Genomic DNA, 19,941 nt, shown 5'->3' with positions numbered 1-19,941 from the left:
TTGGGAAACCGTGTGATACTAATAGGCTTGACCATGGTCAGGCTCACTTCCTGTGTAGGACAGCGGGATGGACGGCTACAGCAAGGCAGGTTAACCAAATAACAATGATAAGAAAGGATTTGTAAGATACGAATGTGCGCCTTTTAGTAATGTCAGAAGAGTGTTGTTGATGGATTTCAACTCAGGATCAGTTTTGTATGATATTTTAAAAGTAAAGATAGAGAAAGGTCAGTGGGGTTCCAATGAAAATGCACTGGGTCGCAGCCAGGACGTTATCCTATTGGATAAATGAATTAACCTAGAAATGAATTACAAGTTAAAATCACAGAAGAGAGGAGTGATAACCTGTGTGTCAGAAATGGCCGCACAAGTTCTGTGAAGTAGTTTTATTTAAGTGGGGATCAGCAAGGTGACAGTCCTGATTAGACAAATTGCTGCTACTGGCAATAACAATTTAGTGTTGTGCACCGTTATTCTTGTGCTTTTATTTATTTATTTTTACGGGTTTCATGCCTTCTTTTTATTCTACTTGATTTTGTTGAAAACTGTCTTGTGGCTTGTGCCAAGAGTGGCATACAAGTCACCTAAACAAATAAATATTGGGATCTGATTGGGAGATAAAGCACTCTTGCCTGATTTTCCACAAAGTAATCTCTAAAGAGCAGGCACAGCGTTTCATCTACAGATCTCTGCCCTGAGATTGCAATATAAAATCCTTGCCGCTGTTCAGAGATCCTCTCTAAAGAGCAGCTAGAGGGGTTTTCTCTCCGGTCTCAGCATGCAGCACTGTGGCACCGAAACTGGAGACAAGTTCTCTGCTTCCTCTTTAGGACTAGAAGGCAGCATTTCTCGCCTCCACAGTGCTGGAGCGAGGGGTGGGAATGCTGACTTTTGTTAAAATTTTGGTCTTCCTGATTTTTGTCTCTTCTGGTCGTTTTAGCCATTTCAGCATAGTCCATTAACCTCATCTGCCATTCTTTCCAATATTGCGATATATTTTAATGTATTTTACCTTATTGTAAGCTTGTTAAGTCTGCTGCAACTGGATTTCTTATGGACAGTGCCAATCCTGAATGTATTGGATTTGTAACTATGATGCTCATTTGCCTTCAGTAGCAATAAAGCTCTGCTGGATGAAATACAATTGCCGCTGATCTATTTTTCGGGAATCCTACAACGTGTTTAAGTTTTTACTCTGCTAGCTATACATTGGGAGTTCTGCTGTGGATCAATACCGAGTAGAATTTCCCCAGTGATACTGCTGCCAGCAGACCACATCTGGGATGCACGCATATATTAGCCACGCCCCCTGCTGGCACCTGGCTCTCACGAGGTGCGGGTGATTGTCAATGCAGCCCTTAGCCCCAAAATGGGTTTCCCCACCTCTGCAACAGAAGGCAAAGCTGACTAGAGCAATATGTTTCTTCTTTGGAGCAACTTTACAGAATTACAGACCCTAGGGTAGTCTTGTGAACATGGGAATAATTTGATTCGTGCTACCGGGGACTCCATTGGTATTTTTTCAAAATTTTATTAGAGAACCTGAAAGTTGTATCTCGGGACAGTTACATCATTATGTCATTTTTAAAGGAATACATAGAATCAGTTTGTACAAGCATATACAACAACATGATTGGTACTCAGCGTTACTGAAATCAGTTGTCTGATTTGTTCTAAACTACCAGCTTCCCACGGTCTCTTATGTTGACAATTCCAAGCAGAAGGCTGGCATGCATTGTTCTGCGTTGTAACTACAGCGGGCTTTGAGAACATGCACGTTAATACTGTAGCAAATTGTTTGGTTATATATATATATGTATATATATATAACAGACATAAAAAGGGTTATTCCTGATATGAAAGTCTGAAAATCTGCATAAATATATTGTGTAAAATTAAATTAATATACTTTCTTTTTTCAACTAGAACTTGAAGTATTAAGAATGCCCACATAATTCATATACACATATATTTATATATATATAATACCCCTATGTCTCGTTAGCTATTCAAATATTCTGTTTCATAATCATACAGACTCTGTATTTGTTTACCAGTAAGAGAATAACTGGGCGGTCATACAATAGTCACTGAAAAAATTGGTGTCTGTACCACATGCACACAGGTTTTTGTTTACTACTGCTGACAAAGGAACGTGATCTTCTACAATAGTGTGATTGCATGTGTATAAATACTTTACATTTTCGCAGTTACAAATTCTCCCTACCCACCCCCCCAAACAGCTATTTAACAAAACTTAAGATACAATGAGCTGTAGTATTGGGGGACTGGTAACAAATGGATCAATATGCAACTGTTGAGTAGGATGTAAACGTTTGTTAAAGTGCCTACGATACAGTTCCTTTACTTTTCGTCATAATAAGTAGATTTGGCACAAAGACTGGTTTCATTTTGCCACTCGGCAATCCTTTCAGCAGCATTGTACAAAACAGTAGCTTCAACCAGACAAGACCAACCTGATACAGCACTTCTTGATGATGTAATTCTGGAAAAAGAACCTGGACAGATTTTATACTGCATGTTTACCTTCTCTACTAACTTTAGAGAGGGTGGTTTCTTAATACATTATTTTAATTTGCAACATCATCAAATCTGGTAGTTCTAGTTTGTCCTTACAGTAAAAAGAAAAACTTAAGAGACAGTTTTCTTTAAGCTATGGTGTCAAATTTATTGCAATTTACTGGGGGGGGGGAATCAAGTACCCCTTTTCAAAGGCTCTTGGGTCAGGATGCTGCGAGGTCCTAGGAACTCCTGCTTTTCTCAAAAGCAAAAGAAGCCCAGGCAAAATTTGATATAAAATATCAATATAAGTTAATAATAGACAAGTGCAAATTATTATAAAATAATAATAATGTTTTGCTGTATTAGACTGGTCTGATCCTGTAGCCCTGACACACACACACACACACACACACACACACCCTTCCTTGTTCAAAGGGGAGCATTTTTCTTCTGAACTGGACATAATTTAAAAATCTTCTCTTTTTTTAGAAGCATCGTCGATTGCTAAAAAATAAAATACAGTACTCCAAATGTTACAAAAATTATAAGTTCTTCACCAGTGATTTCCAGCTACGCTTGCTTGACACTAAGTAGAAGAGACACCACCACCGCCTTCCAATATTTAGTGAGTTGGCTTTGCAAATACAAAACATACGGGGGTTTCAGACTTCAGTTTGTGTGTTGGAGCATTATACCACTGTTGCTGGCCTGCGGTCCATCTCTGCTTCTAGCTTCACCATCTGCTGCATCTCCTTCGCCTGCAAACCAGGACAGAGGGGGAGAAGAGATATGCATCTGAATACCACTTTCAGACTGTGATTCCAGGCTGATTTGGGTGTTATTGCAATAGGGATAAATGTTCAGAGCTAACCTTCGACTCAAGGTAAATAAAGAATCATAGAATTGTAGCTCTTCTTTGTAATGCAACTTGTGTGTTTGTGAGTGTGCATCAGAGTTGCTATGCACGCGAGGAATAACCGAAAACGAGGGGGCTGTTTTCTATTTGCATGCACACCAGATAAACACAATTCTCCACTAACCAAATTCAAATATAGAAGTGAGGGATGGATGCTATGCTGATCTATGGAAACCACTGGAATTTTTTAAAGGTAAAAATCTGAGCGACACAAACATGGAAGGGCATCACAGCTCTCTCCTTCTTCCTTTCATGTACTTGAGGTCAGATATTAATGGGCAAAAATCATAAGTGAAAATGTGGAAACATAATGTATATGGATATTTCAACAACTGGGATGCTCCAGATGAAATTCAGTTACCTGCCACCTTCCTAAAACCATCTTTAAATGACTAACCATGGCCTTATGAGAATATAGTCCATCTTCAAACAGTCCCTAAGTTATCTTTTGCAACACTTTCAAATTAACAATGGCTAAGGAAAATATTCAGGAGTCTAGCAGCAAAGCCTTAGTCATGATGGGATACAAAATGTGGGAAAGCCTAATTCAATCAGTCATTTTATGTTGAGAAAAGGGACACAAAACAGACCTTTAAATATATTACTGACTAACCAAGTAACAGCAAAAGATTATAGATGCAAATCTACAAATAAAATGAAGATGAATTCTTATTAAAAGAAATTCCAATGAATGTGACCTCATTTCTGCCTACTTTTTTTCAGGAATGTGTACTAGAGTTGTAATTGTTTTGCACTTGGCACTGCATGAATTTAGGGTGTGTGTGTGGAGGGTTTAAAATGTGGCATCTTCTTGCATCATTCATGATCATGAGTTTAATAGGAAAGCTGGCTATCTAATCAAATCCATTTGCAAAATTCATGATAATCAATGCAAGAACACCTTATGGACAAATTCAGGAAGTTTTTCAAGTCCAACATTTTGTCAAATGAAGTCATCCTTTTATAGAGGATACCCATTGGTTGATTCATTTTGAATGACTTATCACATACAAAGGGCATGGTCTCACTATTATATTAATTATGGTTTGACCTGCAGTGTTTCTGAAGCAATGGAAACACTAGTTTGTTCTGAAACATTGTCTTTGTTATGCAAATGCCACATCTCAGCGATTGCATCTATAAATGGTACCCAAATCTGTATTACCTGGTACAGCTCACAATGATTGTGAACTTGTCCCAATGCTTGTAAACTTGTCAAACTCACAATGCTTGGCTAGATTATGAGCTGAACACATTCACCCTATAATTTCTTCTCTAGTTCTGGGTATTTAACAAGATTCTGTGCATATATGGTCAACACTCGCCAGACTCTTAGTTCGTGTTGGGTGTTGAGAAACTATGGGAACTTTTTTTTAAAAAAGCATATGTTTTCCAAAACAATACCATGTCATATGAACTACTAAACTGGGGAATGGCCTAGCCAAGTTCAATTTGTGTCGATTGAAATGGCAATCATGCATGAGGTACCAACAGAACTACAGCTTCCAGGGGCAATGGGACAATGCATATTTGCACAGCACATCGGTGCACATGTGCCAACATTGTGGGCTAAGAAAGAACTCTTGGGAAATGGTCGAGCTTTCTAAGCTGATTCCAAATCAAGCCAAAGGGAGCTCATCCATCACTAATTAGATCTACAAAAAAGGAGTCTCAGTGAAAAATGATTTATTTTAGAAGGAAAGCACACTGTAGTAAGTAGTAGCTAGCTCGGTACCGATCAATCCTACCTTGAGTTTGACAGACTGCATGGCAGGATTTCAAAAGCTGTTTGCACAAAAAATAATAATGTCAAAATTGAGAAATACAACAAGGCAAATAAAAGGAATGGAAAAGCTGAGATGAGAACGACAAACAAATGCAAGGAAAATAAATGCATATATATATATATATTAAAAACATTTTCTGTTCGTTTCTGCTTTCATCTGCACGTCTCCATTTTCCTCTGGTAACGAAGGTTACAGCAAGATTTTTCACAAAACGATCCTTACCACGTCTACTCAGAAGTTAAGTCCCACTTAGGCTGTAGTCTTGTTACCTGCATAGCTGGGACTCAGTCTACTGAGCTAAGTGACTTCTAGATGTATTTCAATGTATTTTTAACCTGTTGGAAGCTGCCCAGAGTGGCTGGGGAAACCCAGCCAGATGGGCAGGGTATAAGTAATAAATTATTATTATTTATTACAGGGGAGTCCAACTTTTCAAACCAAGTGGAATGCAAGAATACTTTGACACAGAACCTGCCATGCCAGTGGTGATGGTGCTGGGGGGTGGTCCTAAAAAGTTGACAGTTATGGCCGTTTCCCAATGCAAAAAAAAGGAAGGTTGACAGCTCTGCTCTGGAACAGAGTGATCCAATGCATGGCCCTAAAGGAATTTTGGTGGCCCTCAGCTAAATTTGACCCCAGCTCTCATGCTGCCTTCCCAAAGCTGAGTAAGCAAGGTGATGGGCTTTGGAAAGGAGGTGTGAGTACTTTGACAGAGTCCTTGAGTCTTCCCGCCTCCTTCCCAAAGCTGGGGAAAACGATGACTAGGCTTTGGGAAGGAGGCGGGAAGACTCAAGGACTCTGTCAAAGTACTCACACCACCTCCCCAAAGCCTTCCCAGGAAGTTCCTGCAGCCAATCGGAAGCTGTGGAAGTCCCGTCGGGCATTCAGCTTCCAAAAATAGTTCGCAAACCAGAACACTCACTTCCGGGTTTGCAGTGTTTGGGAGCCAAAACATTCGAGAACTAAGCTGTTCGAAACCAAAATATGACTGTACCTTTATTTTTTGATGAGGCACTCGGGTATTTAAGAGGCAGTCCCTGCTATATGAACAGAAGGGGGAAATATGCCTCTTTTAAGATGGAGCCTGCCACCATTCATTTTTTGAGAACTTCAACTAAAAATAATATACACAAAATACACAGACACACACATATTAATATGTATATATATATATATATTTTCTGTGCCACAACCTAGTCAATCATGTAGTTTTGATCAATTACTCCAGTAACCAATTCCTTAACTAAACACTTTAACCCCCCACCCCACCCCACGTGCCTTTCACAGGCCATTGCACAATTACCTGCTCATTTGTTTCTCCAGAATTTCTAGATGCTCCAGTTGAACTTTCTTCAGCTGGTCCATTTCCTTGATTGCTTCATTGCCAGCTGTAAACGAAAACAGGCAAATGCCAAAATGAAACACCAGAATTTTCCAAGTGGCTGTTTGGACAATTAAAAGTAGTAGCCACTCTTCTAAAACTTTGTGGAGGGATAGATTCTTACTGCTTTGGTGCACATAATGATGGAACTGGGTGTCTATGTGCCAAAAACAAAGGCTGGTTCTTTGGCACTTCTGATTTATCATTTGCCACCACACCCCTCATCATCACCATCATCATTAAAACAAAATAAAAAATAAAAATTCCTTCCAGTAGCACTTTGGAGACCAGAATAATAATAATAATAAATCCTTTCCAGTAGCACCTTAGAGACCAACTAAGTTTGTTCTTGGTATGAGCTTTCGTGTGCATGCACACTTCTTCAGATACACTGAAACAGAAGTCACCAGACCCTTATATATGGTGAGAGGGTGGGGAGGGGTATTACTCAGAAGGGTGGTGGGAATGGGTGGTTGGCTGATAGATGTGGAAAACCTGTTGACGACTGTTAACGACTGTAATTAGTCTAAAGGGAAAAAGCAAGGGGTGAGTGGTTAAAATAGTGATATCATGTATAATGAGATAAGAAACCAATGTCTCTATTCAGACCAGGTCTCTCCATGGTTTTAAGTTTGGTAATGAGTTGCAATTCAGCAACTTCTCTTTCCAGTCTATTTCTGAAATTCCTTTGTATTAAGGCTTGTATTATTATTGTATTATATTAAGACTTTGTATTATTATTATTATTATTATTATTATTATTATTATTATCACCATCATCACTACAACAACATACATTTAAGAACAACACAAACTGAACACCTAAAGCAGAGACCAACAAGTGAGAAAAGCTTGACTATCAGAACATTGTGGCAAGAGTGCCAGCCCTCTTCCCTCCCCATTGCAAACCAAGGGAGAACCACGAAGATGTCTTTGCTCACAGCGATGTCAGGCAAGGTCAACTCTGACCGGGCTATAAGGAAAAGCAAGATGTCGGGGGAAAGTAAGACCCTGCTTCCCCATCTTCCCTTTTAAGGGGGTGTAAAAGGAGCAGCAGAGATGGGAAACAATGGATACAAACTGCAACAAACATGCATGAAGAAGATACTACTTAAAACGGGAAGTGGGTGAAAAGGTTGGTATAATGCTACCCTTCCAATTAATTACTCAGGTGACACTGAAACAACAGTGTACAGTACTTAGACTTACTGTGAAGTTTCAAATAGGCAAACCTGTGAGCTTTTTGAGAAGTGTGGGGATATCTATTGCAAGGAGGACTCTTTGAAGAGTATGATGCAGATGTTTTTGGGTATGTCAACTAATTAGCTACTTACTCGCTTTCTCTCCTCCAGAAACTTCTTTGTGTTGCTACGTTCAGTTCCCTGACGCGCCTGTAAAAGACATTTCTAACATTGTAGGATCTGTTTGTTTTTAACAAATAAACGTCGGTGAGAAGAGGGTGCACAAACTAATGATGGTGCAAGCAGCTCAAGTTCAATTTCTGTTAATCACAGGGGATTTGGAGCTTCCAGGTTGAAGTTCCTAAGTGTTGACAGAAGGATCTCAGTTGCCATGAGAACGATGGGGCAACCTGCAATTTTAGGAGGGTGGCCAGATGCAAAATAGGACAGGGCTTCTGAACGTTTATCAGCTGTGTAGAAGGGAGTTTAAAAGCTGTAGCTTGTATGTCCTACACAAACATAAAAAGGTACAGGAGCCTTGACATCTTTTTCCACCTCGTCACCCTAGGTTAGTTTTTAGCAGAAAGGCATCTTATTTTCCCCAACGTTCAAAATAGAGAAGTTAGCAGTTTAGAGAATGAGGGTAGAATTCCTTTAGATATACACATGAAGCCCCATAAAATGGAGAATTTCCACCCCATTACTCCTTCACTTGGGGCAGAACACATTTGGTCCAGGAAATTGTTGTCTCGCTATGGAGAAACACAGGTTTGAATGCTGCTCCAGTCAACAGTTATAGCTAACATGGTGCCATCCAAGGGTGTTGGGACTACAACTCCTATCATCCCTGGGACGCAGGTGGCGCTGTGGTCTAAAACCACTGAGCCTCTTGGGTTTGCTGATTGGAAGGTCAGCATTTCAAATCCCCATGATGGAGTGAGCTCCCGTTGCTCTGTCCCAGCTCCTGCCAACCTAGCAGTTGGAAGGCACACCAGTGCAAGTAGATTAATGGTACCACTGCGGCGGGAAGGTAAACGGCATTTCCATGCAATCTGGTTTCCGTCACAGTGTTCCCTTGCACCAGAAGTGGTGTAGTCCTGCTGGCCACATGACCCGGAAGCTGTCTGTGGAGAAACACCAGCTCCCTTGCCTGAAAGCGAGAGTGAGCGCCACAACCCCATAGTCGCCTTTGGACTGGACTTAACTGTCCAGGTTCTTTACCTTTTACCTATCACCCCTAGACATTGGCCATGCTATCAGGGGCTGATGGGAGTCCAACGCCTTTGGAAGGCAAAGCATTGCTATACCTGGGCTAGGGTGTTGGGTTTAAATGGGGGACGGTTTGCTCGATCAGTTGTGAGTTTTCTGGGGATGCTTTGAACACCATGTTCTAGCTCCAGGTCAAATATCTACCAAGTCACTGGAGTTGGTGGCCTTGACATCCTGGGCTCCTTTGGAAGCCTAGTGGGATTACACTGATAAACAAATAAAACCAATTACTATCTCTCTGCCTAGCTCACAGGCTTGTTGTGAAGAGATAAGAAAATGGGAGAAATAACCGGATGCACCATCTCGAACCCCTTGAGGGAGACATGGGATAGAACACATAATTAATTAATAAAACAAACCTCTCTTGCAGGCTTTCTGGAGTTAAGAAGAATGGGATTTAATCATAACACAATAAAACAAAATGTTCTCCATATATGGCTCTAAAGCCCCAGGAGGTACTGTCCTGAAGAACGGGGACAAGTGACCTGTTTCTCAGGGCGGACTCAACAAAAGGGTAAGGCAACTTGCTGCTTGCACATTCCTGTAGACACACCATCAGGAATAACAGTAATAACAGAATGTTGTAAGGAAAAAGGGATGGCTGTTTTCCACCATGGAATTATAAACAGAACATTTTTTGCCCTCACGGAACAGCCCGTATTATATCAGTCGCGACATTTTTCTCTCTCATCTCCTGTTATCGGGTATCCTCCATCCAGCAATTTATTTGCTTCACTCACTTTGTTGTCAATTGGGTTTCCTATGCGACTCCTGCTATTCTGAGGACACCAATATCTCTTCTCAAATTGATTTATCTGCTTACGTGCACATAGGAAGCTAACATTTCTGTACCTGCATTCCAAATAATATGTTCTCAGAAAAAGCTCAGCAAGTGAATCACATAGAGACAACTGTCTTAAAATTACGAAGTTGAAAATGCAAGTTTTAACACACTGGTCAGTGAGAATTGATCCTATATACAGCAATAGAACGCAGTACTTACCTCTCTCTTTCTGCTTTGTTTTTGATAGATTTATCTTGGCTTATGGCTTTACTATTTTCCATGGAAATCTTTGCTTGGTTGGCACGCATTTCTTTGCTTTCCCTAATAAAATGATAAAGGTGAAATCGTGACAAAAAGCCTACAGTCTTATAACACTTTCCTGGGAATAAGCTCCTCTAATCTCAGTGGGGCTTACTTCTGAACAGACATACACAGGATTGTTCTGACAAACTTTCAGGCTGAAGTTTTATACCCATTTATCCAGGTGGAAACTCCATTAAACTCATAGGGACTGTCTTCTGAGAAGATGTGCATAGGACTGCATTTAAGACGAATTTATGGGGTGTGTGTGTGGGGGGGGTACTTAGCTGTATCAAAAGAACCAGAATGCCATGCTCAGTCTCTTTATGGCTTCCCACCACAAAAAGGCCAATTTCTCCAGAGGCCTCTCCTTGCCAGAAGTTAGCAAAACACCAAGCCGGGTGGGCTGTGAGATATCTCCATCTCATAGAATCATGATGTCAAGGAAATGATGTTTTTAATGTCTGATGTTTTTTTTTTTTCCGTGTTTGTACTATTCTGCTGGGAGCTGCCCAGAGTGGCTGGGGGAACCCAGCCAGATGGGTGGGGTAATAATAACATAAAAAAATTAGAATTAAAGTTGGAAGGGACTCCAAGGTTCATCTAGTCCAACCCCCTGCAATGCAGGAATCTAAACTAAAGCATCCATGACAGATGGCCATTCAACCTCTTGTTAAAAACCTCCAAGGAAGGAGAGACCACCTCCTGAAGGAGACTGTCGAACAACTCTTATGTCAGACATTTTTTTCCTGATGTTTAGCTGGAATCTCCTTTCTTGAAACTTGAAGCCATTGCTTCGAGTCTTACCATCCGGAGCAGGAGAAAACAAGCTTTTGTCCTCTTCCATGTGACAGCCCTTGAGATATTTAAAGTTGGCTATCCTATCTCCTCTCAGTCTCCTCTTTTCCAGCATAAACATACCCAGCTCCTTCAACTGTTCCCCTATAAGGTTTGGTTTCCAGACTTGGTTTCCAGATCAAGGGCTTTTCATCATAACTTACCAGAATTCTATAAATTAGGAATAGTGAACCTGTGTCCCGTGGGTGGATCTTGACCTGCCAAAGGGTCCAATTTGGCCTACAATGCCATTTTCCGCAAACCACATCACATGTCCACCAGTTGACATTGCTGGTTGATGTGTGGGAGGACAGTGTTTAATCCTGCACCAGCTTTACACTATTTCCATGGAACATTAAGGATATAGAAAAATCACAGAGCAACCCTAAAAGTTGGTGTGAGGAAGAACTCAAAGCAGATGAACTAATGGTTTCAATGCCTGGCCAAATTTGCCAATGCTCCAGAGCAGACTTCATAGGATGTAGGGAGAAGAGGAGGAACAAGGAGCTATGTAAAGTGAGTGAAGGCCTGCTATAATGGATTTCAACCCTTTATCTGCAACTGTGTGTGCGTTCATGTGTGAGTGCACATGCAAACAAATTCATAACTGAAAATATCACAAAAAATAATGTCTACAAATTAAGGAAGTATGATCCGAGGGCTGGAGATGTCTGATAAAAATCAGACAACTCATTAGAGCAGTGAATTGCTAACACACATCTTCTTTTCCATTTTATTAAGGACAAATTCCATTCTTGGATTAGCTTAGTGTCATTAATGCTTCATAACTTGCACAGTCGTTACAAGAGGCTACTAAATGAATTAGCTCCACAAACATTCATGAAAGACATTTCACAGAAGTTTTGCAGGTTCCAGGATTTGGGTTGGGAAGAGATTAATTGCAGAAGCAGGATACCAGACTGAATGTAAAGATAATGTCAAATTTCAGTAGCAACTCCCTGAAACAATAAATCCAAGGAATCAGATGGTGTTTGATTCTCCTCCACCATGGTACAAGAAAGATGATGAGCATTTAAAAATACTACTTTTTAAAGCTGATTCTGAACAAGGCAGTTTTTCTTTAACCTCTACTGACATCAAAAAGTAGTTTGTTCGGTGCTCACAGTCTGCCAGGTTGCTTATATAAAACGGCATAGTGAAGTCTGAAATCCGCTTCACTTAACTGTGGGGAGGAGTTGCAGTGGACCACGTGGCCACACATTCTCCTCCGGGGGCGGGGGACGAAGTCCCGCACTGAGCGGAGGATCTTGGCCTCATCATCAACCAGCCAGCCAATCCGCTGGCTGGGAGGGCGTGGCCAGGACCCATTTAAGCGGAGTCGCGAACCGGAGAGCTTTCTCTCGGCTTGCTTCCTTAATCTCCCTCCCTCCCTACTTGCAGGTTTTTTCTTAACTGGCCTTGCTGTGGACCTCGGTTGGTCGCCATTGAGGGGCCTGATAGGAATTTTTCCACTTGGCGAATTGGCTTGGTCCATTTGGTTTTCGCCTACCTCGTAGCAATCGTCACAACTTTGTAAGGTTTGGCGGTTAGGCACTGGGTGACCTTATGATGGGGGAGGGGAGGTGTGGCCATCACCTGCCCCTCCAAGCTTAAGGGTATTCTGTTAAAGGAATCTGGGTGTGTGGATCTTGTCTGAAGCCTGGGGAGGGGCTAGGGCCATGCCATGACCCCTTCAGAAACCCTGGGGGAGCAAGAGTTGGTTTGCATCGATGCGGCTCCCCCTTCCGGTGGTTGACCCTTACCGGACTCCCTGAGCAACGGACAGGAGTCAGATATAGTCAGGTCTATTCAATGCCTAAGCCAATACCGCTCACATTCTGTAACCAATAAAGTTGTGGCCAAAATTTGCCCAATAACATTAACCAAATATTCTGTGTCCTGGTGTTTTTATTCATCTTCGAGGGGGTGGTTATGGGGTCTCAACACGCAGCAGGATTGCTGCCTGCAATGGTGCTGAAGTTTTGTAAAATGAACCAAATCAACTCCCAGGCTCGGAGCCTCCCTCCCCCCATCTTAATGGGAGCACCAAAATGCTCACCTGTCATGAGAAAGCTTCAATTGCTGGGTCTGCTGCTCATGAGCATTAATTAGCAGCTTCTTTAGTAACTCGCACTGCTGGCTCAGGTGAAAATCACGCATCTCTTGCTCTTCGGCACTGTGGGTGTTGATCATCTCAGACCACTCTTTTGTGTGCTGTGCCACAATTTCTTTTACCTTTTAGCAAAAGAGGACTGCGTCAGGCAGGCTGTCAAGAGGACTATTCTGCAGGTGGTTGTGGAAACCATTAGCACACATATGCATGCAGAAAAGGAATTGCACAACATAAATCAGACGTTGCCATGCGACTAACTGTGTATTATCAAGACAAGAAGCAACCCCCCCAAAAAACCCCACCACTGATTATATGATGCACTGTGAATGTAACCACAGATTACAGGTATAGTAGGGATGTGGGTAGCACTGTGGTCTAAACCACTCAGCCTCTTGGGCTTGCCAATTGGAAGGTCGGCTGTTCGAATCCCCACGATGGAGTGTGCTCCCGTTGCTCTGTCCCAGCTCCTGCCAACCTAGCAGTTTGAAAGCACGCCAGTGCAAGTAGATAAATAGGTACTGCTGCGGCAGGAAGGTAAATGACATTTCCATCATGGTGTTCCGTCGCACCAGAAGCAGTTTAGTCATGCTGGCCATATGTCCTGTAAAGCTGTCTGTGGACAAAGGCCGGCTGCCTCGGCCTGAATGCGAAATGAGCGCCGCAACCCCATAGTTGCCTTTGACTGGACTTTACCATCCAGGGGTCCTTTACCTTTTTAGGATAGTCTAGCAAGGTATCTATATTCTAAGGATGTAAATACTTTGTAATGCTTCCTTGCACAATGAGTTTATATATATATATATATATATATATATATATATATATATATACACACTATTATTATCCAAAGATTATTATCTCTCCCTCTCCCCAGCTTCTGCTTATGCAAAGCGGAGGAGTCAATTTCATCAATCCTCTCCTACCCAGTGCTCTCCGAAAATCCACTACTGAGACTCAAGGCAAGGGACTCTCTGAAACAATCTGGGATATGACTTGAAAGGCTGCAGTGGGTGAGTTCAGTAAAAACCAGGTGCCTCAAACAGCAGGAGAGGAAGCATGTTCTGCATGCACAAAGCCACCACCAGAACCCTGCATTTATAAGTACTCGACAATTTTAAAGCTACAGGTTTCTCATCATGTCGGAAAGAACCTAACAGGTATCCCTGCATTGCTTATGCTTCTATAATAAAACAATAATAAAACTTTGTTGCAGCTATAAGCTCATACATAAATAGACACGCAAATCATACCTGCCTTACAATCCATGCAAAAACAGCTAAAATAATTGCATTAAAATAGAAATAATAACATAAAATATTTACAATCAGGAGAAATAAATATAAATTCAACCTATGATACTATCAGGAGTTATAGGCCCAAAAGGGGTGAAAAAGAACCATTAGGATTCCTGTAATAGGCCATTTTGCCTCTTATGGTTCAGAACCGAAGTCAGATACCTTGCCACGTGCAAGATTACTGTTGGGTTAGAATCCTGGAGTAAAAGGGTAAGCTAGATCTCAACTGGAAGTCCAGAGAATTTTTGGACCAGTGGGCTCAACAAATTCCTCCTGACATCACTGTATAAAGGGTATCCCTGCATTGCTTATGCCTCTAATATTCACAGGGACGACAAACAAACATTAAAACCCTTGTTAACAGTGCCATGGGTCTCGAGTTACCCTACATTCAAATTACAGGTGGGTAGCCGTGTTGGTCTGCCATAGTCAAAACAAAATCGAAAATTCTTTCTAGTAGCACCTTAGAGACCAACTGAGTTTGTTCCTGGTATGAGCTTTCGTGTGCATGCACACGAAAGCTCATACCAGGAACAAACTCAGTTGGTCTCTAAGGTGCTACTAGAAAGAATTTCCTACATTCAAAGAAAGGACACAAATCCAATGGAGGCTTCCATTAGTGGAAGGAGATGTTTGCCAACTCCTTTTTCACCCAGCAGAGCAGAGTTTCCCCTCCTATGCTGCATAGGAGGGCATTCCACAACCCCCTGACACAGATTTTCAGAAGCCACAGAGGGCTGGAAGGGGCAGGGAGGGAATAAGTGTGAACAATCTCCTCTTTTCTTGAAGTATCCCCTTCAGCTCCTGACAAGTCGGGATCCAAGTCAATGGAATGACGTTTTAATGCAAAAACCCACCAAAATTCTACTCAGAGCACTTGCACAAACCTCTTCAGGAAGGGTCCTCGTTAAGAGGTTTGCAGAACCCCGATCAGTAGAAATGGGATACCTTAAACTGGTGACTCCTAAGGGAAGAAATAATCCATTTTCCTTATGATATCCTTCCTCCCAAGTTCCCCCAATGGAAAGGAGAAGCAGCCTAGACCACAGAAGGGCCGGAAGCTACTCAATTCCATAAAAGTTAAGGCTTGTTTCATCCAACTCTGAGCGGACCTCCAGTCTTTCTTTCGACTCCTTGCTGCAGGAGCAAGTTATATGCTGCTTCTGGGAGCACTTATCTACCCACAAGACCTTCATGTGATAGAATGCACTGTCAAAACTCCCAGTTTTTCTCTTACCTTAGATTTGTGATCTGATGTTAGTATCTGAATTTTATCTTCTATTTCTTTCTTCACCTCAAGGCAATTATTTCCTCTGGAAAAACAAACAAGCAGGGAAATGTTCAAGGCAAGAGCCACATAAAAAAACATCCTAGTAAATTGTGGAAAACAACCAAATATCAAAGCCATACTTCACATGTTGTTGGCTTACTGGCCTATAAGGCTGCAATCCTAGCTCCCGCCCATGGGTTTGTCAGAGGCGCCATCACATCTGCAGTTTGGTTGCTCACAGCGGTCACAGAAGAAGGTAAGGGGAGGAGGACCACTGGGCTACCATGTCAGGGCAATTGCTAGTAGGCTTAACCATGTCAGCTGAGAAGTATGCCCTACTGAATTCAATGGGGCTTACTCCCAGGTAAGTGGAGTTAAGATTGTGGCCATGCTTTGTACACACACCATGTTTATCTGCCCCACCAGTCAGAAAGGGACACCCACAATTTTAGGCGAGGACATGGAAGAGGTCTGGCTACACATTACAGTATTTTTATTTTATTTATTTGTGTGTGTTTACGTGTGTAAGCAAAAGATTGAACGTGACACAGAGTTTTTATTTTCAACTAGCGGACCCGGCACGCGTTGCTGTGCCTCATTTTGTGAAATGGAAAATAATAATAATATATAATAATAATAATAATAATTATATTATTATTATATTATTATATATTATTATTTATACCCCGCCCATCTGGCCGGGTCTCCCCAGCACTCTGGGCGGCCTCCAACAAATACCAAAATACAATACAAAGTCACATATTAAAAACTTCCCTAAACAGGGCTGCCTTCAGGTATTTTCTAAATGACAGGTTAGAAAAGGAAGATAGAAAAGAGAAAGCACATACCTCCCCACAGCTTCTCCCATTGCACTCCTGGCTGCCTCCTCTCCGTTTCCCCCCTCGCTTTTGCTTGCCTCCCCACGGCTTCTCCCGTTGAACTCCTGCCTGCCTCCAGTAAAAATGCTGGCTTCGGCCACAATACATTGTATTGTGCTTGTCGTCTCCAAATTCCCCCTATCTATCTCCCTCTCTTCTCTCTTCCTGGGCTGTCTGACCTTGTGTAGCCACATTGACAATGGTGGTGGCTATGTGGCTTTGTGATGTCATGCTGTAGCCACATTGGCAATGGTGGCGGCTATGTGGCTATGTGCCTTTGTGATATCATGCTGCTCACTATGTGATTGGTTAGGATTGGTTGTGGCTATGTGGCTTTGTGATGTCATGCTGCTCACTATGTGATTGGTTAGGACTGGTTGTTGCTATGTGGCTTTGTGATGTCATGCTGCTCACTATGTGATTGGTTAGTATGTTTGTTCCTTTGTTCCACTCGCTGCATTTACAGAAAGTAATATTTTTCTGTAAAAACACTCCGGACATGGAACCCAACGTTGTGTCAAAATTTCAAGGCAATTGGTGCAGTAGTTTCGGAGTCCATTGGTGACAAAGAAACGACGTTACATTTTTATTTATATAGATTCTATTCCCATATTTTTGTCATAGATTCAGAGTTGAAAGGGACCCTGAGGATTATCTCGGCCAACCCCTGCAATACAGGAATATGCAGCTGTCCCATATGGGGATCAAAACTGCAATCCTGGCATTATCAACACCATGCTCTAGCCAACTGAGCTATACCAGCTGACATTTGCTTGAGTGCAATATCTAAGTGACAATTAGGCCACATGAGACACTATGGTGACTGCATGGAGGTAGCGGCTGTGCATCTCCTTGAAGAAAATCTAACAAACTACATGTAATACTCATGTCGTGAGTTTCAGCAAGCAAAGGGGAACAGGGGAACTTGTACAATAGAAAAGAGGGGCAAAGGGGAAAGGTAAGAAGCCCACCAGCACTGGAATTGTAAGTCTATTCCAAAACTGTTTCTGGGTTCAATTGCAATCTCTGATACAGAATCAAAATGGCTGCCCCCAATTCAATGGAAGTGGAGAATTGGGAAGAGCAATCTCATTATTGCTGCAGTTAGCATTTGTTCTGAATTTGAAATTTGTACATTTAATTGAGGTTGCTGTCGTACAACCATAAAAGTACTAACAGCAAGGCTTTGGGTTTACGAAATTCAAACTGTTTTTATAGACAATCAAGCGGTTTTGAATTTCTCTCCTTCCTCCACCCAATTATGCAGCTTCCCTGCCTGCAATCTGAAGTGCTACAGCCCAGATTGGCTTGAGCACCTCAGTGACAACTAAGCCTAAGAAATGGAGGCTGGAGGCAAGGAGATGGCACCATCTCTGGAGCCTTCTGCTGAAGGCAACTGTTCCATGTCCTCGTTGGGGTAGCACAGCCCTCTAAAAGTTGTGAGCAGTAATGACTGTTACTGGGAGCAAGCCTTGCATCAGTGAGCATCTCAAGGGCCAAACTGGCATGCCTCATTCTCAGCTTATGACTTCCCATACCAAATTCCCTACACAGCTTACGCTGCCAATGGAGCAAAAGGATAGAATCATTAATACACTTAGGTGTCTAACTTCATCAGGCTCTCCAGTGCAGAAGATACATCCTAAAACAAACAAGCACCAAAATTTCAAAAAAGACCTTACCCCTTTTTCTTGATTGCCTTCTCGAGGATTTTCTCATAAGCTAACTTCTCTTTGTCGTAATGTGCTACTATTTTGTCAACTTGCGTGCAATGTAACTTCTGCATGACACAGTGTTCCTGCAGCAGGGGGGGGAAACGGCATGTTAGGCTGGAGCTTGGGTGGGCTATTAGGCATTTATGTGTGTATCACAGCATATAAATATGAAGGTCAGGAAAAAAACAACCTCTCCTGGTTCTAGGTACTGTTATGAATACCTTTTCTTTTATTTCACCAGACATTTGGTCCCACAGGTCTAATTCTCTATTATAATCAGACCTTTTACTAAGGCCATCTATGTGTCACTAACTTCCTCTGTTTAGCCCTGCCCTCATATTCCTACCCTTCAGAGGCGTAGGAAGCCTCTTGGGGCCCGGGGCGGCGTTGGCGCACGGAGGCTCCCCCTGGGGGCGGGGCGTCCTGACGCATGCGCAGTGACAGACTGTGCATGCCCGGAAATCCGGGCATGCGCAGTCCATCCCGCCGGTGGTGCTGTTCCAGCGGCAACCCACTGAGTGAGCACCGGCTCCTGCGGCTTCCCCATCCCAATCGCGCGGGGCAGCCCCATAGCGGTGCAGGCGGGCGGACCGGCTTTGCTCCGTGGCTTGCTCAGGGCCCTCTGGTGGCCCAAGTGTCACCCGCCTCCCCTGGAACACAGGGCGGACTGCCCCCACCGCCCCCCTTGCAATGCCAAGCATTCTCTGTTTTGTGTTTTATGTCCCTTTAAAAACCCTCATTGTTTTTAGTTGTTGAGGTTAGCCAATTTGGACATTTCTGATTGAAGCAGAAATGCAGGACACCAAGCTGTTACTTTTGATGTCACTAATTATAAATCACTTTGCAGCTGCCTCTTCATAAGACATCTTTGTATGATGATATACACATTTCATAAAACTTAATCCATGCAGAGTCCTTTACAGAATCTCAGAGGGGAATTTCTCACTCATTTTAATGTGAGAGAAAGTGAATGTTGGCCAACACTTTGAAGTTCAAGTATTAAAATATAAACCTGAATTCCAAAATAAGTTGACAACACTTCTGGGAAACGAATCGCACATAGTGCCTACGATTTACACTAGGAACAAAGCTCAGACATTGCTGTTCCAGAGAGATTTCAAAGAAAAGTGAATCTGAACAGCATCATTAAGCTGTCAGCTTTATCGAGGGATATACATGTTGATTAAGGAACATTAGAGCAACTGCTTAGAGAAAGAAGGGAGGATGTAATTTTGAAAAAGTTAGACATCCACAGAGAGTCCTGACTAGAGGAATATCTGAGATGAAAAGGGATAAAGGGCAGTTTTGAACATTTTCTGGATGAAAGAGTACATGGGCTGTGCTTTCTGTTTTTCTGTAAGTACTGTAAAAATTAAAAAAAAAAAAATTGGGAGGGGGGCATGTTCTAAAGATAGAAACTCTTCCTACATTTATTTCCATCCTGATCTCTGTCAATTCTCTTTTGGATTTTACAGGACCTCATTTATTTGCGCTTTCTTCCAAATATGTGTGAGTTCTTAGGCCATGTTTCTTGCCATATAGTTCTCATGAAGGGAACACAGTATCACTTCAATATAATGTGGGAGCTGTCTGAATGACATCACATTTAAAGGGGGGAGGAACACCACAAATTCCATGTATTCTCTTCTTGCCATCATGTTTGCTTCCTGGAGATTTCCCTTTGCTCGTTGG

General features: G+C 42.2%; 1 protein-coding gene across 1 annotated transcript in view; it reads right to left on the bottom strand.

The window, feature by feature from the left end:
- Positions 1–1,507: 1,507 nt before the first annotated feature.
- PLCB4 (phospholipase C beta 4) overlaps positions 1,508–19,941 on the bottom strand; it is a 197,264-nt gene continuing 178,830 nt past the window's right edge. The window contains 10 exon segments of the mRNA XM_033142845.1: positions 1,508–3,281; positions 5,188–5,232; positions 6,537–6,599; positions 6,602–6,614; positions 7,942–7,979; positions 7,982–7,998; positions 10,061–10,162; positions 13,038–13,213; positions 15,624–15,699; positions 18,217–18,332. Coding sequence (XP_032998736.1) covers positions 3,193–3,281; positions 5,188–5,232; positions 6,537–6,599; positions 6,602–6,614; positions 7,942–7,979; positions 7,982–7,998; positions 10,061–10,162; positions 13,038–13,213; positions 15,624–15,699; positions 18,217–18,332 — 735 coding nt within the window. The 3' untranslated portion in view covers positions 1,508–3,192.

The sequence above is a fragment of the Lacerta agilis genome, chromosome 3 (genome assembly GCF_009819535.1).
Source record: "Lacerta agilis isolate rLacAgi1 chromosome 3, rLacAgi1.pri, whole genome shotgun sequence".
Lineage (NCBI taxonomy): Eukaryota > Metazoa > Chordata > Lepidosauria > Squamata > Lacertidae > Lacerta > Lacerta agilis.
Note: the sequence above shows the minus strand (reverse complement) of the source record. Positions and strands in the feature narration are given on the sequence as shown.